The 26870-nt window shown below is 36.3% G+C and overlaps 1 protein-coding gene across 1 annotated transcript; it reads right to left on the bottom strand.

Annotated features, from left to right (window-relative positions):
* Positions 1-547: 547 nt before the first annotated feature.
* plekhg3 (pleckstrin homology and RhoGEF domain containing G3) lies at positions 548-26870 on the bottom strand. Its single transcript, XM_065263697.2, has 18 exons — positions 26619-26870; positions 22226-22659; positions 19717-19817; positions 17540-17609; positions 16437-16483; positions 14839-14989; positions 12631-12762; positions 12358-12540; positions 12153-12245; positions 11236-11322; positions 10947-10980; positions 10546-10644; positions 10425-10457; positions 9195-9205; positions 8600-8941; positions 5850-5936; positions 3565-5131; positions 548-2799 (listed from the first exon to the last, which is right to left on the bottom strand). The coding sequence occupies exons 1-18, from the start codon at positions 26755-26757 to the stop codon at positions 1931-1933; spliced, it is 4479 nt and encodes a 1492-aa protein (XP_065119769.1). The 5' UTR covers positions 26758-26870; the 3' UTR covers positions 548-1930.

Below are 26870 nucleotides of genomic sequence, written 5' to 3'. Positions count from 1 at the left end.
TTTATTGCCACACTTTAATAAGTAAATACATTTATTATATTGACCATTCACACACATGTTGTCTAAGCTTTATTTGTACACATAATATTCATATTCATCTGAATTTCATCAGCTTATTGCTTCATTGACAGAGCTTTTTCCAGAAGCAACTGCTATATGTTTTATTAGCCAAAAGATGGCGCTGTTTTCGACACCCTCGTTGAGGCTTCAAATCATGGTTCGAAACAGTAAGAGAAGTATCGGTGCTTCATTCGAAGCTTCATTTCCCCATCACTAGGACCAAGTCAATAAAAGACTAAACACTATCTGAATGGTCGAAGCAACCGCACATATGGAAAGGTCGACAAGTGCTTCAAAACAATGTTCAGAGCTCCTCCCCCAAAGAATCGTTACTCTTTAATGATTGGCTCTTTTAAGTGACAGGAAGGACATCTTTCACCCCTTTTATAGTTTTATTACTTAAAACATAGTGCGAAGATCAAATACTATTAACTCCATCATAAATACTCTTAGTTAAACCAGATAAGACTGACTAAAGTCTCAAAAGCAGAGTTAAAGTTGTCTTGGTTTAATTATGGAATGATCAAATGGTCAACTTAAACTATGACTGTTGCATTTCTGGGCATAGACAAAGCCCTTTCAGATTACACAGAGTCTGTTGCTTATAAGATTCCAGACATGTACAGTATGGACATTTACAGCATCTTAATAAATAACACAAAAGAGATGACAAGAAAAGATGATGAATCAGAGAGCACAAATGTAGAAAAGTACAAGACACACAACGTACAGTATGAGCTTGAATCAAGTGGTTAAAAGTGTTTCAAAATGATGTCTAGATGTTCATTTTTAAACTCCACAATTAAACATGGTAAAATAACTTTCATTCATTTAAATGAATGCCATATTCAAAGATCAGATTTAGGTTAAAAGAAAACAATACTTGCTTTAAAATATTAATGCAAATTAAAGTCTGAAGCAAATGTGAGATGATTCAAATATAAAGGGGCCAAAGCACAAATAAAAAGTGGTCTTTGTTACACTGAAACTTTAAAATAATCTGCCAGGGATTAATATTGTAGTACAGACTACACTTTGTAAGTAAAACCTTAACTTTGTGACATTGTTTTGAAGATGTGGGTGATTATATACGGTAAATGCAGATACATTTGGGTCCAAAGTCATTATTTTACAATTATATTACCATAAAAATCTGTTAACAAGGGAGAGTAACAGTGTTGGCAGTCATACAAAATGAAACACACAATCTTTCTCTCCTTTTTTCACACAAACATACATGACTGTCAACACTGTTACACTACATTAGTCTGACAGTAACAGAATTGACACTAATTCAGACATCAGGAAATCATGATTTTTAGCTATACAAGACACTTTATACAAAACATATTATATCTTGTGATCCATGAATAAATTATAAAAAAAAAAACTTTTTGTCTAATAACTTTGGACACCAAGTGCATGCTGTCAGAAAAAAAGTTTTAAGGTTTTAAGATCCTTAAAAAAGAGAGAGCTCATTATTTCCCTTAACAATTATGTACAGTAAAGTAGCTAGCAAATAAATATAGATTTTCTACATCAAGTATGTGAATGGTAAAACAAACAAAAATTGCATGTACATTCCTATTTACATGCCCTGACATTCAGATGTAAGTTTTTCAATATCAGTAGGCGACTACATAATGTCAGCAAAGTAAAACAGCGAATATAATGTATATTAATTTTACAGTTTAAATCAAATTTATTCTGCTACAGTACAGTATGTGCTAACCATCATGCTTTCAGTGGTAAACGACTTAAAAAATATCATGAAGTGAAGATATTTTACAGCAAATATATTAAGAAAATAAAACAGGGTCTTTAAAATAAAGTGGAGCCAATATGTACAAATATATACACTCTTCTTTCTCTATCTTAGGTTTTGGAATTTTTCTCGGAGGTTCTTGACAACGCTCTGTTGACTAGCGTCCGCCTTTTTCCCAGAATCCACTGCATTTTTAAGGGCCTCACCCAAGTTTTCAGAAGAGGATGGAGCTTTCTCATTGGGTCCGTCAATCTTAGGCAACTGTTCTTCCCTACACCCTTCATCCTCTTCTCTCAGACGATACTCCTCTGACTCCTGAAAGGCCCGGCAGCGGTCAAAGACAGCCACGTATGAAAGCTTCTCACGAGAAGTCGGCGAACGAATTTGCACATAGCCGTCATCCATTTCATCCGTCATTTCCTGTCTATTTGACCCTGATGTAGGCTGCACGGTCTTTGTTGTTGGAACTTTCTCAATCACAATAATGTTCTTCTCATTGGGAAGGGTAGCCTGAGCTGAGACATAGTAACCACTGCTGGCATGTTTACTTTGAAAATTCTGTAGCTCACTCAGGTGCAAATCCCCCAATTTACGGTCTAAAGAACCACCACGCTGGGTCCGACTCAACGTATCGTCCAGTTCCCTTCCTTGGAAAGTTAAAGGGTCTAAGAAGCCAACAGAGGTGGAAGTAGAGCTGGAACGCTTTCTGGAACCCCTTTGGCTTATTTGTGGCTGCAGAGACGTGCCGCCCAAATGAGCATATTTTGAACAGAGCTCACGGACATCTGGCCAGTTGAAGTTTTCAGATGTTGTAGGACTGAGAGGACTCCTGGAGCGAGGCTGTCGTGGGGACAAGACCTTTGGGCTATCGATAGAATTGGGAGTGTGGTCTGGGCTGGAAGTCATAACCTGGTCCTTCTGGTCTGCGTCAGCCTGGTCATCTTCAGTTAGGGACAGCATAAGGTTTTGTTTACCTGTTAAATACAATGACAAACATAAGTGAAGCAGGAATGTTGCAAGTCTAAATAAAGTAGATTGAATATTTACAGAAGACACACTATCTATGCAACCATTGTATACTGCGCCAGCCAATTCATCATGTTTGAGGAAATAACTTAAAAAACAAATAGTTTGGAACAGTGCTGAGGACGTAACTATTCAAACACTTTAAACTACACCATAGAACGAATGTGTTAATTTTTTACAAATTTTTTTGTTTTGTGCTATTTAACAAATTATGTGTCATTTTGTGTTGAACCAGTTTCTACCTGGGTTAAATGCAAAGGTCCAAGAATCTCAGCTGAAGAATTGCAAAAGTTACTTAGGCTTTGGGTCAAGAAATCTATAAAAATATTATTTAAAGTCACCTACATCACTGAAATGTCTTCAATTAGCCAGATACTACTTGAAATTTAAAAGACGATTGGGGTGAAAAGTAAAACTTTTTGGCACTGAACACCAAAAGGGGTTTGGCACACACACAGGTAGAAAAGTCCAACATGTCCGCAGTTAAATGCATTGCTGGGTCCCTAATGTTTTGAAGCTGTTTTTCATCCAGAGGACCTGGACATCTTGTTAGGATACATGAAATCATGGGTATCAAATTTTACCATCTGACTGCCTCTACCACAAAGGTTAAAATGGGAAGTGGTTCGACTTTCCATGAGGGAACAATCAACACAGAAATATACAAAAGTGGTTGCAGATAGGATTTAAAATAGTTAAGAGTCCAATCATACCTTTGGCCTCCTCTGGTTTTTCTTCCACCACAGATAGCAGGTTCCTCTTGACCAAGCGTGAATCCCCCAAATCTTGACTTCTGTATCGCAGCACTGGTTGTGGGCACTTGATTCGCTGACTGTATTTCCTTGCCAGATGGATGACTTTGTTTTGAGCAGATTCTGCATCTTCTGCAGACTGAGGGCCTGAGTCTTTCTCTGTATCAGCTTCTGCTCTCAACTGGACAACTCGAGGGGCTAAAGGTCTAAAGGGTCTACCTTCATCCTCCCAAGGTCTGAATGTATTGGCATCGTTTTCACTGGCTGCACGGTTCAAGACCTCCTTAGGAGGTGATGGAGTGGAAGACTCCTCTCTTATAGTGCTAAGGTCTGAATCTTCAAGTATTATTTGTCTATCACCACCTTCTTTCATACCATTCCTTTGGAGGCTCAGATTTGCCCCTCTAAAATAAGGAGTCTCTCTAGATCTGAATGCCTTGAAGTCTTCTTGACATCTAGTGGCCTCTCTTTCCATATCCTGCCAGACCTTGATCATATCAGAGGAGGAGCGGAACACCTCCTTATCCAACTGAATATCGGTGGACTGAGGTTTCATGGCACCATCTACTACATCACTGGTTTTGTCAATCTCAGTGAAATCTCTAGAAGCACTGACAGCAGATCTTTCCAGAGACGATACATTTGCACTGGTTTTAGGCTCTGACAGAGTTGAGGTAACCAAAGGAGATTCAATGGCTGGGGTATGGACGCGATAAAATTTATATGAATTGGTGGTCTTCTCTTCTTGTGCAAGGTTTTTATCCTTAGGAATGCTGTTTAAACGACTAACCGAATTTCGCACAACCCCACTTGGAATGTATGTGAGGCTTTCTCTGCGCTTCAGGCTAAAAGTGGCATCCTGGTTTTCGGCATTATCGTAGTAGCTCCTAATCTTGTCAATGAGTAGTTGGTCTTGCCTGGAAAGCACAGAATCCCTTCTTCTGTGGATGCCTCGATCCGAATCAAAAAGACAGTCATCCCTTGGAGAAACAACTGTGAGATCTGCTGATTCAAAGGACTCCTGGGTCAATGAAATGGCACGGGTCTCAGAGCAGGTGCTAGACAGACGTAGTGGACGCTCATGGCTTTCTCCCAGACTTAATGTGCTCCCAGTCCTGCTGAGAAGACGTGGAGATGGGCAACCAATGGAGCGTACTTCATCTGTGCTGACGCTACTACGACGTACACTGCCGACAAAGTGCTCAGCGATGATGCTGGCCTTGTCAAGCACAGATGATGGCAGGATGCTGCTAGGGTCTGTTTTTTGTTCTGAGTCATCCTCATCCTCTGAAGACTCGCCGGGTGTATCATCATTCTGTATCAGACGTGAAGGTTCTTCGATCTCTTCTTTGGCACCTTCCTGGTCGTCTTTGTCCACCGCTAACTCTAAATCATCAATATCAGTGACGACCTGACCGATCAGTAATGATTCTGGATCGCACAAAGTGTCGACCTTTAATCTCTCAGTTGAACCAAAGTCAGAGGAACCTAAACCACAGTTCAGGTTCTGTGACTTATCCTCGTTGATCTAGCAAAATAAATTTTAATTGTAATTACAAGCTATAATCATTTGTCTTTCAGAGTTTACTAAATTCATTCTGCCTATGTCTTTTATAATCTATTACTTCTAGACGGTTTCAGTGGCAACAACATAAGCTGTGTTTCAATTACCCTTCAAATTGCACAAATTTACATTGCAAATAAAAAAACAATGGAAACACGGCCAATAGAAATTGATGCGTTTCCATTGGCTGTATTTTCAATTCACAATGTTAATTTGTGCAATTTAAAGGGTAATAGAAAAAGCAGCTACAGACAGCATTATTGGCCCAAACTTAACTTCCGGTAGACTTCATAGCTAAAGGGTGTCAACTACTACACTAAACTAACGTTACTGGGTAAAATTAATGTATGTAATGTTAGCTACAGATCATTCAATTCTTGCATGGCTGCCAAACCTCTCTTCGCACAGCAGTGATCCATGCTCGCCCTATCCTCTCGCCTTTAGAAAACCAATTTTTTATTTTTCGACTATTTATTTCCTTCTAAAGTCAGTTTAAAGACTAGCCAGAATGATAAACAAACACAAACCAGGAAGTTAACTTTGGGCCAGGTGCGTAACGTGTTCATTCAATGAAACCGTCTATTAAAGAAACTCACCGTTGAATGCATGATTTATTTTTTGGCGTAAAATACTTAAAAAGTCAGTAAAATGTAATTATAGTAGTAGACGAGTCATAACCAACCTGTTCTGAGTTTACGTCATCAGTAAATTGAACCTCTTCCTGTTTAAGTGACAGACCATTCTCAGCGACCTCATGTCTCTCTTCATCCTTAAATAAAAACAAACGTGCATGCTTTAGGAAAAACTTCAAACAAATGCTCTGAATATTTACAGTGCTATATTAGCAAAACAAAAACACAAGTAGCAGGACAATTATTCTCAGTCTGGTTTAAGTTAGAGTCATTAGTAATATGGATTAAAATAATATTATACATTATTATTATAGAAGATAATGGAGGTCAAGCTCAATTTTAACAAGCTGAAAATGTGTATGAACCGGCTTTACTGAGGAGATGCGCATGCGACTTATTGTGCAGCCCTACAGTAAATTGTTCAATCATCTTCTGAATAAATTTGTAACTGATATTCAATAGTCACATTTCAAGCCCAGAAACTAATGAAAAACAAGTCCATATGCCATCAATGATTCAACCAGAATATAATGAAGCAACAAGAACAATTTTGTGGGCAAAGAAAACAAAACTAACGACTCTTATCAACTCTTTGGGCTCTATCTTGCACCCAGCGCAATTGACTTTGTCCGTGACGCATGTATCATTCGTATTTTGCCCCGGCGCACAGCGGGTTTTTCCCGTCACAGAAGCACGTCGGCAAACTAGGGAATGAACTTGCGCTCCCTGGGTGGTTCAGCGCAAAAAAAGAGGCGTGTTCCGGCGCAAACCATCCCTGATGCTATTTTGCAGTTTCAAAAAACAATTGCGCCACTGACCAGAAAAAAAAAGTTTAAAGTCAGTGGCGCGTTGCGCGTTGTTCATTATGCTATTTTATGGGCGCATGCTTGACCATAATGTATAGCGTGCACAACGCGCACACACTTTACTTATCTAATCTACACAGATGCAACAGTTATTTTTGCAAATCATAAATTGTTACACTTAAAAATATTAATACACGAGATAAGGGGAATCATAGTGGTGAGCATTGTGGTGATAGTTTTTATTTATTCTCATGCAAATAACGATTAAAATATTTTCATAACTTTGTTGTGTGGCTGTATTATGTTTATTTTTATATTTTATGTAAATAATAATTAAAATGTTTTCATAAGAAACCTTAATGTATATGAACTTGATTTGTAAGAGTACTTTGGGGTTGGACCTTGCTTGCGTTTCTTGGGTCCGATTTCAAAGCCCCCAAACCCTTTCAGCGGTGAGGGTGGACGCGGCGATGTCCTCTGCTGGCGTCAAGTCCTGAGGCAGATCCACCTCTCGTTACACGGCGTGCCCGATTTATGCTGGCAAGCGTGGGATTCCCCCGTACAAGGACGTCGGTCTCCTCGGCTGTGAACCGCTCCTGGCGTGCGCCTGGTAAATCCGTCATAATAATAGCAACCCGCCATGGAACTTGCGCCCTTGCGTTTAAAGGGAATGTTGGCTAGCGTTCTGATTGGTTTATTTGACGTTACGCCCAAACCACACCTATGAATAATGAACCTACTTCAGACCAACCCCTTATTGATTTGCGCCCGGCGCAAGAGTTATTTCTCACGCCGGGAAAATAGCAACAGCGCCCAAGATCCGCCCACAAACTCACTTGCGCGTTGCGCTTCGCACTTGCGTTTCAGATCGTTAAAATAGGGCCCTTTATGTTTTTTTATTGTTTGTGTTTCGAGTAGGCTAAGAGGTCTTACGAAAGTTTCTTTATTTTTGTTTTCTTTGTGCACAAAAATGTTCTTGTCGCTTTATAATATTCTGATTGAACCAATGATGGCACATGGACTTTTTTTGACAATGTCTTTTATTTTTTTCTGAGCTTGAATAGTGACTTTAAAATAGCAGTCTATGGGACAGTCACAAGCCTCCTGGTTTTCCATAAAAATTATGTAAAAATGCATTCTGGAATTATGGGTTTGAAATTAAACAGGGTCAAGTAACATTTTCATTTTGGAGTGAACTATCCCTTTAAGAAAAATGTCATGCACATACTTGATTAAATTAACAATTTCAATTACAAAGCCACAATTATTTCACTGTTAATATTGCTAATGTACATGAATTGCAGTAATACCATGTGTTATACTGTATATTCTTTCACTTTTTTGTTTCACTTTTACTACTGTTTTTTCTAATACTGTATGTATTTACTGTAAAGCTGTTATCTAAACGTGCAAAACTGCTATAGAAATAAACTTGAAATAAAATAATATTAAAATGTTTGAATTGAAGTCAAAATAAAAACATGATAATTTTGAAAAGTAAACACATTTTTTGTTATTTGTATGTGAAACTGACTTTAAAAACAATGAGCCCAATATTTTTTATCTACCAATTCATCAATAAACTCATTATTATACCTACTGTATAATCTTTAAATGAAATTACTAAATGTTTAAATATAAAGGAAAAACAACATTCAGAAAAAGTAAAATACGACATCATCTCATATCCTAACAGACATCCTAGACATTACTCTGAACTCAATAATGAACCTGCAACAAACCATCAATTAGGTATTAGTAGGAGTATGTTATCCATGCATTGTTTGACGGCTGCGAAAAGCGAAAGTTGAGACACATGCTTGGTTACTTTCTTTGTTACAATTTGTGCAAATCCTCTAGCGGTGCTGGGCCATCTACAGCGTTAGAGATGTTAGTGGCTTGACAGCGCATGCAATGTGTCGAGGGGTTCGGCAGGCATGCGGCAGGTCATGTAGAAGAATGAAAACAATTCCCTTGGTGGTAAAGAACCTCACCGTGGGGAAGCCCATGGAAAGCAAAGCCTTGGCTCTATAGTGCCAACAGGAAATTGCAGCCAACATGGAGCTTGCAAAGTCAGCTACCTGGGTGTCCTCCATAAGAATTTCATCAGATTCACTTCCCTCCCCTTCTGCTTCTTCCTCCTGGATAAACCTGCTCTTCACAGAAGGTAGGCTACAGGCCGCTTCTTCACTATCGCTGGGAATGAAGTGCGCGAGGCAGTCCTCCTCTAAAGCAGGTCTCTCTGAATCGCTTATGTTCGAGCCCAGAGAGTTGACGCTAGACGTGGCCTCTAAAGGCCTCATGTCAGCAGACAAAGCCCCCTCACTGTCTGCGTGCTGGGGCATCAATTCACAAAGATTTCTTTGTGTTATGAAGAAATCCACACTATTGGTAAAATTACAAAACTGGCCCATATTCATTTGCTTTTGAAAAATTTAAATCTTCCAACCTTTCGCAAAACATTTTTTTATCTCATTCTATACCTTTTTATACATTTTATGTACCACAAAGCAAGACAACATCAAATATACTTGAACGTCTGGCATCTATTACTGACAGGGGCATTTGTTTGATTTATTAGTTTCTTACCTTCAGTATTGCTGATAAATTCACCAGAGCAGCCATCAAACAGAAAGAAAGAGAATGTTAGTCAATATATTGTATACCTGCAGTATAAGATACATAGTCAAGTTAAATAGCAAATTTGCAATGTTTTCCATCCTTTACACTTTCAGACTAGACATTAGCTGGATTTTCCTGCCCCTGATTTTATGCACATAAGAAATGATTGATGAAAACACCAAATTTCGAGTAAAAATCCCTTAATTTGCAAAAATGTTTTTACACTTGCTTGAGGTGGTGTTTTACATAAGATTAAAGGCAAATAATAGGAAATGGAAACACATTTGGTGAATAATTCTGATACAGCGAACATTAAACCCGTCGTGTGGTGTGTCACATGGCTAGCACAAGATGAGAAGTTGTGGTTTAAAAGTGCATTTTTTTAATTTTTCTTATAGAAAATCGCTAGGTAAGACCCTTATGCCAATTTCCTCCAATTTAAAACTGCATTGAAACTGTGAATTGTTGAGGTCCAACAGTCTATTGAATTGAAAAAAATCCTGGTATGTTTTCCTCAAAAGAACTTAAATTCTTCTCGACTAAACAAAGAAAGATTTAGATAAACATCTTGGATGATATAGGGGTGTGTAAATATTTGGGATTTTTGTTGTATGATAGTGGAGTATTACTTTAAATGTATCTATTATAAATAAAATGTCCCAAAAGTATAAAAGCACAATACAAACTTGATATGAAAATCAAGTTAAAGGATAAAAAAAAATTGCAACAAAGAGCAAGAATACATTTGAGATTTGGCAGTGTTTTGGGTCCTAAAAAACAAACCTTTGAACAGATATGAATCTGTGATAACGGCGACATTGTGCGATATTTTTGCTGTCTTGATTGTTTGCATTTATTTCTCTGTAGAAGAATGCATACAGTATGTGCATGGAGTGTAGTTTTCTAACATCGGCATCTACTGGCCTGGCATGCGTAATACAGGGATTCTTTGCGGATCCGTATAAAAGCAAACCTTTTTGACAGTGTTGTCGTGTGTACGTGAAATTTTTCAAATGCACAAATGAAAAACGTTTCAGTTTTTTACATCATTGTTGTCGTGTAAACGTAGCCTAGGTTTGTACAAAATGTCAGATTTCCTTGCTTCCACTAAGACAGTCTGACTGAATGCTGACATAAATGAAAAACGGGCAACACACCAAATACTAAGAATTTTGAATTTCAGTTTTTAAAATTTACCTTTACTGGTTTTCAAGACATCTTTGGATGATTCTGTTGAAAGATAAAATAGCATACCAATTTTGTAAAACTTGTAAATAAATAAAAGATAATCAGAAGAAGAAAGATATTAGTCACCTACCCGACTGTCTCCGGCCCTGTGTAGAGCTTTTAAACTCATCTAATTGGCACGACACTGATTTTTTGAGTCTCTCTGGGCTGTACCTATACTTTTTCTTATCTGACAGTCAAATAAAACATATGTTGATTATTGATAACACTTTATAACAACTGAAAGAGCATATATTCTGTGCAACTGGGATCAATTATGTAATTGAAATGATGGGAAACAAAAAGTAATATGAACATGAAATATATCAATTAAATACTACATAAACGATTAAATAATTTATTAGTAATTACATTTTTTATTCTAGCTCATCAATAATTAGTTTGCTTTGTTACAAAAAACTAAAGATTATATCATCAAATAATGGTCAGTGGTCATTTTAAACTGTGAGTACAGCTGTTACCAATACTTACAGATAGAATCCATCTCCAAGATTGCTTCCTTTGCCTAAAGGAGAAACAACAAAACTTTCAAAATTAATGAACATAACACAGGTTGTTAAATCATAGAGATTAGATAGTTAGGTAGACAAAAAGACAGATAGATCATGAGCTGATAGATTGAACATATAGATTTGATGGGACCATGAGTACACTAAATCTAGACAGAAACATCAAAAAGCAGAAAAAGCCGAACAGTAACAGAAACAAACAGTAGGCTCCAGTAGTCCGGTGCCATTTTGGATGCTGGATCATCACTTACCTTCTGTGGTATGAGAGCCTGATGATTCTCCAGAATGAGTCGTTTGATATGATGAGCCCATAACTTTTTCTCCTCCACCGTCTTAGCCTAAAAAATAACAACATGTATGAAGCAACACGTGTACAGGAGCTGTATGTTACATTGAAATCTAGAGGTTGAACTTGGTACCACAGTCTAAATTCAATATATTATAGACAATTTATTATCTGTCCTCTCCTCCTCAGACTTAAAGCTCACATAGGTTGCCAGACACACAGGAGTCCAGCTGACGATTGAAAGCATCAAGCATTACACTGTACTCTAGTTTAACTTCTACTTTTTAAGTTTGCAATGCCTAGGCTTTTTGAGAATTGTGGAATCTGCTCTTTCTGACCAGATCCATTACTTCCTGCAATATGCTGTGATTGTAGCCAACTCGCAACCGAGCTGTCTTAATACATGATTGGATAAAACGGACCAAAACAACAAACCAAACAAAAACAGACATTCTGACACGGACCGTACATCTTCAAATAGAATAACTGGCAATAGCATGTTTAATAGGAAACGTGCTAATTTAACATATCTATGAACATAATACAGTTTTTTTTATTTAGTACAGTCAAAAAGCTACATAATGCTCCTTTAATGATTTTTTTTTTGGTTTCTTTTCTGTTTCTTTACATTAAAGGTCCAATGTGTAACTTTTATGAGGATCTCTTGACAGAAATCGAATATAATCTACATAACTATATTATGAGTCATAATTCTTGGCCAGGACTCCCTTGAAAAAGAGGTTTTTAACCTCAACGGGACTTTCCTGGTTAAATAAAGGTTAAATAAAAATAAAAATAAAATGAGATCTTACAATCTCACCACTAGATGTCGCTAAAACCCCACCCTGGACCTTTAAAAGACAAAGATTAACGAGTACACACCTGGACAGTATGAGGTTGCTTGGGATGCTTGTAATGAGTGACACTGAAGCACAGAGAGTCCTTGGCACTCTCGATCAACATTAGCGTTGAACACTGCAGTGAAGAAAAACAACAACAACAAAACTCATTACCAGGACAGCAACAGCAAACAAGTGATTTTAAATACACGAGTGCTCCCCAGCCACAAAATCGAATGGTGCCGTACCGAGATATGGGCCTTATAGACGTAATGTTCTCCTCTGCGTTTAGTGATGAGGAGCATGCGGTCAAAGAGGAAGAGTGTACGCTCGTTCTTGGCACGATGGACACGAAAGTTGCCCTCCAGTACCAACTCTCCGTATGTGGTCAGATCGACTCCCTTCCAGTTAATTAGTAGAGACTGGACCTCCTGAAACAGATGTTGGATAAATCTGTTCATATTTTTACGTACTACAGACAATGTTATTAAAGATGTAAAACACACACTCTCTTAGCCCACCTGGAGACGGACTGCATGCTCGTGCTTTCTTTTCATGTCGTTTATATACCATGCCACACCGGTCATAGTGTATATGGCCTCCTCTACCATCTCATAACCTTCCTCTTCTTGATCAAAGTGCTTGGCAATCTCCTACAACACAACAACAAGCACACATGTACAACAATACAATAACCAGTAGCATCATGCAGTACCATTTGAAAGTATGGAATCATTTAAGCATTTTTGAAGTTCTCAAAATAAATGATTTTGTTACTAACGTACATTGGTGTTGTTTTAGGTGCTAATGCATTGAACACTTCCCCTCTCATTTTTTTAACACGTCAGCTTTACAGTTAACTTATCAGTAATGTATTTTTAAAAGATAAGCATATCCCATGCATAGCTTTCTGTAGAAAGCAAACAGGATTTAACCAGAGCAGAGAGAAGCAGACAAAAATGGATAATAATTCCAAACATTGAATGATAACGAAGATACAAAGCCATAATCTAGCTATTTGCTAACACTTTATTTCGATAGTCCACTTTAGACATTTTACTATAGTAACGATGTAATTTCCTGTCAACTATCAGTCAGAGTATTAGTAGACTGTCTGCTTTAAATCTACTAACACTTTATTGCGATGCCTCCCTAACAGACTGACTATAAACCCTATTCACACTGCTTGAACCTTTTCATAGTACCTGCAAAAATTTTGGAACTACCTGCTTTTTGGCACACAGGAACTGGAAACGATTTTAGTACAGGGGCCGCCTTTTCCGGAGTCTAAATTATCTGGTACTTGGCAGTAGGGTCTAACCAGGACAAAACTAACTATCCGTGAAGTAAGTAAATGTTTTTTCACATGCCATACAATATGGAGGACCAAGTCTGCAAAATTATAAATAGATAAATACAAAAACAAATATGCAAAGAAATATAAGAACAAACATAAATAAATATTGCTACTTTTTTATTTTTGTATTATATTTTTTCACACCTTTTTTATTTATATATTTTTTATTTCCCCTTTCAATATTTTCCACATTTATGTATTTATGTGAATATGTATTTATTTTCACATTTATTTATATGTAAATGAGGAGGGGGGTGTTTTTCTTCAGGTATAGCTATGGAGCACACGTAATGACACGCAAGGGAAGTGTAGTGCAAGTAAAATGAATTTTAAGAGAGGGGGCGGTATGGCCAAAATCACTTTTTAAGTAAATAAGATGATCTTGAATATTCTTTATTCCGGAAATGTTGTTAATACAAATACAAAACACTAGCAGTGACATTAAAAATAGACACCATCCAGGACAGCAACAGCAAACAAATGATTACATGAGTGCTCCTCTGGCACAAGAGCCAAGATATTGGCCATATAGACATTATGTTCTCCTCTAAAAAAGCATTGTATTTACACTACAGGTCAGGTTTTAAAACCCTTTTAACTATGATCTTAAAAAATCTTTTCATCTGAAAGTGTATGGTTAAATGCTTGAAATTTCTTAAAAAAAAATAATATACCTGTGCCAAACCAATTAATTTAGGTTATTAGAAAACTACATTTTTATTTTTAAATATTATTTTTGGAAATAGACTAAATATTGAAGGAAAAGCAGCCAATAAAAGATTAGAACTCCTCCTATATTCTTTTAAAATCATTCTAACCGTACGTTCACACCACCGCAGACTTCCAAAGTTACCGGAAGTCATTCGTTTACAATGGAAGCTGGCTTCTCTCAGCTGTAAGGAGAGTCAAATCCATTGGCACTGCGTTTTGGGCATCTTGAGTGTCAATCAGAAAGTTGAAAGAAGCTCAACTTTATGGTATTAAGCTATGATGCGGTTCAGTAGCAAGCAGTGGCAACAGCCAGCAACCAATCAGAATATAGCCTAGACGTTCTTTACTGGCTGATTCTGGAGAAACATACGATGTAAACTCGTTCCTACCAAAACATTAGTTCTGCGAAAAAAGACTTCAGACCGGCCAAAGTGTCAACAAGCTTCCCCGTACTGTTTGACAATCGTCCTTGACCGGGCGGCCTGCGCTTCTTTGGAAGCTCAAGTCTGCGGCGGTGTGGATGTACAGTAAGGTGAAACTTCAAGAAGCTTGTTAAAATGACACGAGTACGGTTATGCAATTTCTAGGCAAACGGTGACTGCGCTTTAGATGATAAAATATAACAGAGTTTTAATTTATATGTATTTAAGCAGTTGGTTACCTGAAGCAAGAGATGATATTTGAGTATCCTCTGGACGGGCTTAAGCAGGTAAGATCCCAGTGGTAGTGTTCTTTTAAGAGTCGCCTGCCGTTCCCTGAAGAACTTGGCCAGAGTTTTGTTTCTCATGCAGTCTGTAAGAGCGGCCACAGAGCTGTGACGAGAAGATGCAGGGTTAACACACTGACATATAACAACACAAACTGATTCACATGAAACTTCAAATATTACCAGCTGATAATTCACAAAGAAGTCCAAGTATAGTATGCGCGAGTATAACCCAAACAACACGACGTGTTAGTACTGCTCAAGATACTGAGTTTATTAACGCTTCAACAAAGATTACTAAATTGAGCTGTTTTACACCTGCTGATACTCTGTTGGTAAACCTACTTTATCTTTCGTCTAAACAAAACTGATCGAAGCTTTTGCCATCTTAATTGTTTGTATTTATTGCTCTGTAGAAAAAAGCATATTTGTGGATGCATATATTGTTTCTTTACAAAGTAACATTATCATCTTCTGGCCTGGCATACATGATACAGTGTATTTATTCATCTTCGTGGATGCGTTTTTGACAGTGCTGTCGTATGTACAGTACGTGCACATTTTCATAAACACATTGAAAGTACTTTTTCACTCCATCGGTGTCGTGTAAGCATACACTGTGTCTGTAAACATTCACTCACTCATTCACTATATAGAGAATGACACTATGTGGTGAAGAAGAGAACGAAATAAGTGAGCGATTTTGGACACAAATAAAATGACATAAATACCATGCATCAGATAGCTGTCACAGAGAGTCGTCATAAACCCTTACACCAGTGTGGCTTTATGGATTGCACTGTGAAACGGTGAAGTTTACTTTCCTACTGTGTGTCAAATTTGGCATGATTATTAATAATAAAGAGAACAAAACAACTGCTTGTTATATTTATTTACTGTTCTGTTTATTTTTTATATTAAACAAAAATAAGTGTTATATTTTTTATAAAAGGTATCACATTTATTTTTTTAATCAGTTTATTTTTAAAAAGTATAAAATAACTGACAACAAGACCTATCAAAAGTCTATTAACATAAATTTGTTGTGATTCCTTCAGCTGATTACAGTTACGCATTCGTCTCCCATTGTATCATGGGAAATGTGAGTGAGTGAGTGAGTGAGTGTACATTGAATGCACCCTCAAAGTCTGAGTGCATTGTGGGTAAAAAGTAGTAAAAAAATGTAGGAAATGAACTTGTTCACTCAGGTTTCGGACACTTCTACAAAATGGCCAAAGCCAAATATAGTGCAGAGTATAAGAGATAGGGAGCGGTTTTGGACACAAATGACTTCAATTGGTAAAACATAAAAAGTGAAGCTTTCTCAACTAACATTTCTACTTAAAGTGAAAAAATTAAAAGTTAAAAATATAAAAAACCATAAAAAAATTACCAATTTAAGTAATTTTGTAAGTTAAGTCAACTTTGCTTTTTACAATGCACTATAGTGTGCATGACATACTGTACTGCTGAGAAACCAAAGGTGCGTTTTCTACAACGCAGGAAATCACATAACTCTTACCACACACAACACATCAAACATCTTTACTTACTTTGGATAGTTGGTGCAGTATTGTGTGTAGATTTCAAAATCTTCACGCTAAAAATGTGGAGGAAAAAAAACAATCAGTAATGTTTACCTAACATGCTCTCATCATAGCATGCAAACAATCAGTTTGTTAGAGGATCATTAAACTTACACATTGTTCAATAATATAAATGAATTATTATTAAATAAATATGTATTATTATACAACAGTTCTTTCTGGTTCTTGAATCTGATTGGCTAAGAGCTCTTCCCAGCCGTGTGATATTCTACTGATAACATAACAGTAATCGCTTCACCATTTGTATCATTACAAAATCTACTGCTCATTTTACAATCACTGAGGGAGGCTTCTTTGAACACTTGAGCCAAATGTTCATCTCTGACTAGAAAAAGCTGCCACCAGGGCGAAAGGTCACACACACACACACACACACACACACACACACACATGTGGGCGTAAACACTGTTTTAAACACTTTCTGTGTGTCTCAATAAGTTCCCTAGCTCGTGAATCAGTCTGTGAATCCCAATCGGAAGTAATTATCCCTATGTCCTAATCCCATTGAAGATCAGAGCTCTTGGATGCAAACTTTCGAGAGAGTACCGCAATAATGTCACATCGTGTGAACGATTAAAATTCACTTTTATGAATAAAGCAATGAAAACAATCATTTTCTCTTTATCTAGTGCATCTGCGAAATTCTTTTCACCTGACACGGCATCTTAAAACTCGGCGCTCACATGCACAATGCTGCTTAAGACGTAAGATGCTCAGATAACGGTCAAACATGTCAGTCCAGTGCGTGTTTACATAGAAAAGCAATTGAAAAGTAATGCAATACAATAAATAAAAAGTGTATTCGCTTTAAGCGGCTTTGCTAAAAAAACTTGCGGCCCGCCACTTAATATGTCCCCATGTTTGAAGTATGTCCACACGTAAAACAAGCATTCTGTTAAAAATTGAATTTGCAACACATGTGCAACAAACCAAAAGTCCTACAAATATGTAGTAACATTATACCACTAATAAAAAGCATTGAGTGTTGGTATTCAGAAATTCTGTAAAATTAAAATGCAACTCTTCTACAACAAAATACTGAACCTCACCTTAAGCACAAAACATCTGGCGATGGCCACTGGATCATTGTTACACATATCCAGTGACTGAAGCAGCTCGCTAAAAAAGAAAATGCATGCTTACACATTTCAAACATGTACAGTATCGTCTAACAAATGAGCGTGAAAACACGGTCTGCACACTTCTGTCAATAATGAAGTAACTTCAAGTTTTTTAATCAATATATGGAGTGTCGAACAAAAAGACAATCATGGTAAAATGAAAAACAATAACAAAGTACAAAGTAACCATTTGTTGGTAACCAACTGTAGGGCAGTTGTAGCCTAATGGTTAGAGAGTTGCGCCTTTAATCTGAAGGTCATTTTAAAGAAATAACCCAAAGGAGTTAGTGGACATCAACATCACACCACAGCAAACAAAGGAAATGAAATCCACACTATTTGTGTCATGCATTTGTGGCAAACCACTCTAAACAGAAATCATTCCCTCACTTACTGAATTCACCATAGGAAATTTAAATGATCTCTCTGGTGTAGCCAGACACCTGACAAGTAATGAGCAAACACACAAAAAAACTGATGGATGATATTCTAATGAAGGAACACTATGTGTTGATGTCTCCAGTGTATATAATTCGGTGCTATATAATAGTTTGCATATACTTTTTTATTTTTTAGGAAGCACATAGAAATTTCCTGATTTTATATGATATGTCTCTGATCATGTAGTGGGATTATACTATAAACAATGCATGGACAAACTAACTGACCTAAACACACATTGTTTAGTTCTTGGCTGAGTTTTATGCTCACAAAGAGGATCCGATTCGTATTTCACATAACAAAGAAGACCAAACCACAACAAACATGTTGTTAAGATAGATAAGCTATGAGACAGTTTAGTGGTTTCTTTATTTTCTTGATATCTTTTAGATCATGCTGAAGCGGGGAGCGTATGCTAACAAAGGCACTCTGTGTAAACAGACAGGCCATTGTACAGTACATGTCAATACTGTGTCGCGTGTTTGAAAGAAAACGAATAACAAATGTGGTCAATGCTACAAAAAGGCATGAACCACAATAGGGCCCTAAAATGTATAGTTTAGTTAAATGATGAGTGAACAAGGTGTTGTTACCCTGGTAATGTCTAAACACAGGGTAAAATCCTGATTTGTTTTACAGAAGCAGGATTAATTTCTAACTAAATAACATTTGTACAACTTTGGGGGTCCATATGGGGTTTCAAATCAAACAGTACTTGAATCACGTAAATAGCTTGTTATCAAGACAAAGTAAATGTTGATATCTTGAAAAAACATAACAGAAAAAACATGGGACATACTTAGTTGTTGTCATAAAATATTGTATTGTTGCCTGTACTAGTTTTAAAGAAAAGTAAACATGCTTACAACATGAGCAATTAGCAATTAGCCAACTGGCTAATATCCAAAACAGATATTATGTACACAATGAGCTATTCTCATCTAAAATGTCCCTTCTAATTTTAATAATCCATGTTTTCTGAGGTTCTTCGTCCTGTGAAAATTTGTAAAATGATGTATTTTCTATGTTTTGATGCTAAATGACCTGATACAGAACAATAGATTTAAAGCACACGCTCTGGACGTCAATCCCTCAAAGCCTCGGTTTAAAATCAACATGGTGAGAGACTGAATAAGGCGTATAGCTCATCATGGGACAACAAGGCCTACTATTCACGGACAGCTTAATGGTTTTTACATTTACATGAGAGAACTTAAAAAAACAGGATGCAAAAATATTAGACCATATTTGAACTGATGCCAGAATTATCTTTCAATAATTTATGAATAATCTTATCATTTGGTTTGAAACCAGATATGTAAAGTTATATGCTGGCATAAAGGAGTAAAAATCGATTAGTGAGCTGGCAAGTCAACCTTTAGCAGAAAATGAGTAAACATATCATGTATTGTAGACCTTATCTATCAATATAAACCTGTCAGGAACATCTAGGGCCAGATTTACTAGCAGCTTGCGCCAGTGCTAACCATCTTTTGGAATAAAAAACTTCTGTCAGGATTTACTAAAGACACGAATTTGAAAAACACTAATTTGCACTGTTTGCTTTAGCAAATGTCAAAAATTCTTACACGGAAAAAGTCATTTATCAAAGGACACTGTGGTTTGGTTGGGCAAAAGCAGGCTAATAATAAATCAATTCTTACCTGTTAAATTCATAGATGTCCTCTATGTTTCCGAACAGAGCACAAACCTGATCTGGCCCGATAGGAAGATCTCCAGTGTCTATAATGTGAGCAAGATAGTCCTGCGAAGAGAAAATCAATCATGTAAACTAACTGGTTAATTATTTGATTGGGATGAAAGTGTATGGTCACTTTTTAATTCTAATAAATATGATTACTTTATAAGACATCTGAAAAATTATGTTGTTTTAAAAGAAATGCATCATACATTTTTGATAATATCTATAACAATATAAAAAACACATAAAGCAAAGCGAATACAAATTATATGAGATATTTTCTCTAAATGCCTTTAAATATATTGGTAAAGCACACTATTTTTGTGCTAGAACCTATGGGCGTGCTGATATGAAAATGTTTAAGCACATTGTTGGCGCGTTGCTTCTTTAAGGCAACTGAAAATGATTGTGACATTGACCAACTAAAACCTGGTCTAAAGGAGGTGCAGTACTTGTTTATATTTAAAAGGCAAATTAGTAATATGCACAATAGGCTGGTGCACAATGCATGTACACTTTGTTTATTACACACACAGGGATGAACAGCAGCACAAAAACATGCTAAATATAAACAACCCTGTTGGACCATGTGCATTATGTGCTGACCATTTTTTTTTGCCTTTAAACTAGCAAAACTAGCACTGTTCGTGGACCCCATTTACTTCAATGGTATTATTTTTTCCTTTGTGTTCATTAGAACAAAGAAATTTCTACAGGTTTGTAACAACATAAGAGGGAGTAAATGAACTATCCCTTTAAGACATAACAGATTATATCTGCATGAATTTGTAATTCTGTGTATATATCGGGGAAGCTCGCTCACGCATCTGTGTGGAAGCTTCAGATGTGTCCGTCAGTGTAAGGAAGTTTTTGAGTCTTATCTCTCTTAATAACTCTTTTAGCATTTAAACAAGTTCTGCACATTATTTTTAACTCATTTTGCCAGTATGGGTCACACATGGTGTTTTATTATTAAAAGACCAACTAAGTTTCAAAAAGTGCAAACTAAAAGCAGATATTATTATCTGTACCGCACTTCTGTAAAAAAGTAGCTTATCACTTTGGAAACATTCTTCATTACAGTTATCATCAAACCTGTACCAAAGTTCCCGGTTACAAACAGTACAGTACAAAGAAAAAAGTCATTGAATACTTTGTCCCAAAAGTGACTAAAATATGCAGAAGCAAATAAATGTAAAAAGTATCTAGACAATCAAATGTACAGGTATCATTCAAAGATGAAATTTCGCAGGTCAGAGTTTAGAAGATTTAAAAATTGGTTTGCAGCTAAATTTATTTTTTAACCTTTTTTCCTGCTTACAGGTTCATGGTTCATATCCGATCTGTGCCACATGAGGAAAAAATGGAAATTGATTCACTTCAAACATGCAATGTAAATGATGCCTAAGTCTAAGTCTGATGGTTACACAGAAATGTTCATCTGTGCCTTTGTCTGTTGATTTGTCAAAGAACGAGTGCTTATATGCAATTTTATGCATTAAGTTCCTATACACAAATATTTATTTAGAATACATAAATGCAGGGAAAAGTTATATATAGACTTATAAAGCTTTTCCCTTTGTATGTCTGAACAGAGAACAGTGTCTAAATCCTGTCATTAAAATCTGGAAATCTTTTATTTAGCATTCCAAATCTACAAGGTTCAAATATACTACAGAAATGTTCAAATAAAATAGTATTATAAAAACACATGTTGATGTTTTTCATGACTGTTTATAATCTCACACTGAGCTAGCGTTGTACTTTGAGAACTGACTCAACCGCACAATCCAATTGTCAAACCTGATGTTACGTAACATGATAATCTCGTCACTGGATGTCTAACTGCTAGAGTCATAGATGTGACATGTCTTTTGGTGGGTTTAAGCACACCCCCACTTCAGTTATAGTACAAAGAAAAACCACCAGGAACTGCTAATGTAAGAAGTATTATCAGCAGCACCAAGTAAAGTTTTCAGAGCAACAATTTAATAAGTCAGACACTACTTTTCTCACTAGTCTAAAAAAATACTCTATATGGCTTTTCACACTTGAAATAGTTAACCATGGGTTATTCTAAACCCTGGTTTAACAGAATTGTGGGTTATCTATTTCACGTTTTACACTTTTCAAACTTAACCAGGGGTTAAGAGATTACAGACACCTGAACACCTTGATTAGCTGCTTTAGCTGTGTTTGATTAGAGTCATAACATTCTAACATTTTCACTAACCTTAACTTGCCCATATTTTAAAACTGTGGTATGCATTTAGGTTAAAGCTATAGTGAGCGATTTCTTTTATTCCAAAAACAATATAAACTAAACGTTTATACTGTGAAATATACTGTTACCATAAAATAAAATGACTCATTCCGTGAAATGGATTTTTGGTAATACCACCCACCCCTAATTTACACCAAGGTGCTTGAAATTACGGTCTAAATGATGAAAGCTTGAGATTGGTGCTAACCTCTACGATACTCCGCAGATCTCTCACATACATTCGCTCCGTCTCAAGGATCTCCATTACCACACGGTCCAGGTAGGTGAGTCCAGGGTTGGGTGCCATGGTTTTTGCAGCAAATGGACTTGAAGAGTGCTGAGAGTTATGATTGCTGTTCACAACATTGCTGCTATTTTGCAGGAGAAACAGACTAGATTTCTGAGTCTCTCTGGGATTCCCAGCAGGCATCAACTCCAAATCCACGTTGTCCTCAACATGAGCACCAGCGGATGGGATGCCTGACAGAGGAACGTCTTCTCGAGAGGAACCTGACCCGGATGAGATGGTGGACACAACACTTACGGGCCTCTGGACATCTGCGAAGTCTGAACAATCAGACAGCGTAGCTGTCGACGCCCGGTCATTGCTGCCAACAGAGCCAGTGGACAACCGAGGAGATTCTAAAAAAGAGAGAAATAATGGATAGTGATTAATCCATATCTATGGTCTCGGTCAACAAAATAAGTCTGTAAATGTTTACTAGTGTACTGTTTTTCTGCCATTTTTCCCCTAGATAACTACTTTTGCTAACAGCCATAAATAAGCCATAAACTGCAGATGGTGCTCTGGTAAGGACAAAAACAGCCCAGATGTTTCTAAATAGTTATTAATAATATAGTTAATAATATTTGTCGCATTATTATAGAAAACAGCTGATGTGTGGTCACAGGCGTGTGTATATCTCCCATTTTATAATGACTCCAAATCAGACATCTTCCATTGTTTAAAACTATTTTGTAATCTTTTGTTCTTAACTGTACCTACACACCCATCTTATGAAATTGCTCAAAATGTGTCAGACATCGTCAGTGATTTCTATCTGATTTGACTGCTATGCAATAATTATTAAATAAATTACACAACACATAGGTCATGACAAACAAATGCAAGCAAGAAAAAGAAATAAATTTAAAGTCTTGCCCTTTCCATATTACATCAGACACAGAAGCCTATTCAAATAGTCAGAAAGTATGCAAAAGCAGTACCATGCATGTCCACTGCTTAAACAGAAAGTTTCCAAATAAACGTGAACATGATAAATGTGTTCGCAAGAAAGAGATGAATCACAAAGCACATCTGTCCAAATTAATCAATCATTTGTCTGCGACTGGAATGCAAGTCTACAACAATTTAAGTGTCAAAGCATTTAGAACAGAAAAGTTGATTACTTCCCATCAGATCACACAAATGGGCTCACAATCAGTTTGAATTAAACAAAAACCAACAATATAAGTAGTAAAAAAATAAATATTAGGTGTTTACATCTGTGTAGATCTAGCAGAAGTGGACCTTACCCTACAGCAGACATAGCAATAATAATATATAGATATTTTTAAATGTCCAATGATGCATTTGCGCTAATAAAACCTTGATTATTATAAAGTTTAGCCACATTTCTCAATTTGTACCCTATATACACAGAGTTTCTCATAAAATTTTAGCAGTCACAGATTTGATCTTAAAACTTTTTCCAAAGATTATAAATTAAGGTTCAAGAAAAACTGTTAGTAGACAGTCAAGCATTATACCCATACATGCTGAGAGCCGGTGGGTCCCATCAACTGTTTAGTCTTTAAAAACAAAGTAAAGGTTAAAGACGGGATAGAGGGAGGAAACTCATTTTCTCCCTTCATTTCCATACGAGCATTTTGAAAGTAAACACTTTCAAATAGCACTAGCGTCTACTGCCAGCCCATCCCCTGTAAACCATGGACTTTAACCTCTGTATCTCACTATCATTGATTGATGGTCAATAACATGCTATTATATAGTGAATGTACCATACTTATATGATACATACTATATATAACATACCATTAACAGTATATAACATAATAATTAATTTATTTATTTGTGCTCTTTATTATTTATATAGCAGGGTATCATACAGTATGTGACCCTGGACCACGAAACCAAAAGGGTCAAATTTTTTAAATTGAGATTATACATCATCTAAAAGTTGAATAAATAATTTCCATCGATGTATGGTTTGTTAGGATGAGACAATATTTGACCGGGATACAAGTTTTTGAAAATCTGGAATCTAAATGGGCAAAGAAAATCGCATTTAAAATTGTCCACAAAGTCCTAAGCACTGCATCTATTCACAAAAATAACGTTTTGATATATTTATGGCAGGAAATTGACAAAATATCGTCACGGAACATGCCATGTTTTTGCATAAAAGAAAAATCAATAATTTTGACCACAAACAAGGTATTGGCTATTGCTATGTATAAATATATTCGTGCGACTTAGGTTTTGTGGTCTATTGTCACATATTTCCTTCAGAAAGTCATTTCTCCTGTGCAGTAAAGCACAATTTAAGTTGCTGACAGGATGTTGCTAAATGTAGGATGTAAAGAGATAGCAAGGCAGTTCAGTAGGTTTTAGAACAGAGCCCATCTTCATTTGATCTAAGGTTCCTTTTATTAAACATTTGGACCATAAAACATCATTGCAATATGAATAAAAGTGGTCCCACCAGACATCTGAAAGTACTTCTGCAGTGCAGGAGCCACATATGGTGAAGGTTCCCACACAGGCCCCCATATAAACCAGTTGCTCGCCACCACATTGGTTTGGTTTCTAGAATGACTAGCCTCAGGTTACAATTGCAGTATTATGAGATACAGACCACTGGCATCCCTGCCTGATTATAGCACTTGTTGCTTAAGACGTCAAGTAGCATCGCTTGAGCTTCGTGTCAGAAGAGCGTGCCTATTTTGCTTTCACACTGGCTGTGTTTGCAGCACAGACCTGCACCAGTACAACATCACAAGTTCACATGACTTTACTGTACATACATTTTTTAGCAAAACCCATTTAAGATGCTTAATTGACTGTCATTGTTGTTTATATAACTCATTTGTTCGATCCACATTTTTTTCTTGCTTTTCTGACATTTATAGACATTTAAAGCCACATTATCTACTCTGTTCATCTAAAGGTTCATATAAAAGATGAGGGTTCACTTAGTGACTGACAGCACAATGCAATCACGCGCTTGCCTCAAATATACCGCACAAGGAGAAAACACGATTTTATCTGTTTTTCTGAATGTTATAAATAAAGATGAGAATTCATTGCAGAGCAAAGAGTGAATGACAGCACAATAAAAACATGTTCCCCTAACATAAACAATTAGCATTCAACATGCTGTGTTTTTTTGATTTTATTAAAATCACATAAAATGTGATTAAATTACTCTTCAGTTTAAGTTAGATTTGTATAGTAGATTATTCAAACGTGTTTTTGTGATTTGGGCAAAATAAACTTCTGGCAATGTTGTGTTTTTGAATATTTGCTTTCGTTTAAAATGACTAATGGTTTTAAAACACACTATGCATCGCATACATGATTTTATAGTAATTTTTGCGTCAATCCATGAGCATTTAAACCATAAACAATAAAATGTTCATTTAATTGTGCGTGAACAGTGCAGCAAAAATAGACCCTGAGCAGAAATGCAAGCACACGCTTCTTACATTTGCAGTATGAATGCACGCACTTGTTAACATGCAATTTCATGCATAGGCATAAACCGGCCTAAAGGCAAATTAAGGACAAAATATTTGGCAAACATGAAAAATGACCAACATCATTTTGGCAAACAACTTGAATGCATGTAACTTTTAGTTATTAGTGGGAATAAAACAATGCTTTGTCATTTTGTAATGTCATAATGTTTTTAACTAAAATCCTCATACCTGTAGCTCAGTTTTATCCAGAATGTATACAGTACATGTTATGTAGATAATGTTTTGTGCAACAACAAAAAAGGGTAATGTGGGTTGAAAAAAGTTACCGTGGTAAATGTTGGGAACAACTATAGCTCCAAACTCTTTACTGCAGACTTTGTTTTGTCCTTACTTCAAATATTGGATTAAGCAGTTTGTCATGTATACTGTACTTGGACAAACAGATGAAGAAGCTGTAGCTCAACCTTGAAAAACCTTTTCTATAGCTCCAAACTCTTAAAAATAAAGGTGCTTCATTTTTGGCTAAATGGTTCCACAAAAAACCTTTAACATCAGAAGAACCTTTTTGTTTCAAAAAAGGTTATTGTGTTGAAAAAGATTATTCAGATCATAAAAAGGTAAGAAAGAAAGGTTTTTTAAAGACCTTTTGACTGAATGGTTCTTTGAGGAACCAAAAATCATTCTTCTATGGCATCTCTGTGAAGAACCTTTCAAGCACCTTTATTTTTAAGATTGAACAATTACTGTAAATGTCATTTTCTAATGGAGACAAATCCATATTTTTTCTGATACTTATTACTAGCACAAAAAAAAAAACAATATCAAACCATTATGTTCCTTGAGTCTTAAGACTTTAAAATGACCAAATTATGACTTACCAAACCATCTTGATAACCTGCGATTAAGACTAGCGAAACGGCTTTTATCCTCCCAAACACTCCCTAAAGTAACAACGTCCAGATTCGGTAGGAGAATCATTCCAGAAGAGCTATGCTTGTTATGGCCACGAATACTCATAGCTTGTTGCTATCTTTGTTTCAGCTCAAATGGTTTTAAGGCCATCAGGATTTTTTCAGATTTTCTCAGTCTTTCCACAAAAGCATCGGAGTAATATCCAACAAAGTTTTAGT

This window comes from Paramisgurnus dabryanus, chromosome 12 (assembly GCF_030506205.2).
Source record: "Paramisgurnus dabryanus chromosome 12, PD_genome_1.1, whole genome shotgun sequence".
Classification (NCBI taxonomy): domain Eukaryota; kingdom Metazoa; phylum Chordata; class Actinopteri; order Cypriniformes; family Cobitidae; genus Paramisgurnus; species Paramisgurnus dabryanus.
The sequence above is the reverse complement of the archived record's forward strand: the minus strand, read 5'-3'. Positions and strand labels throughout refer to the sequence as shown.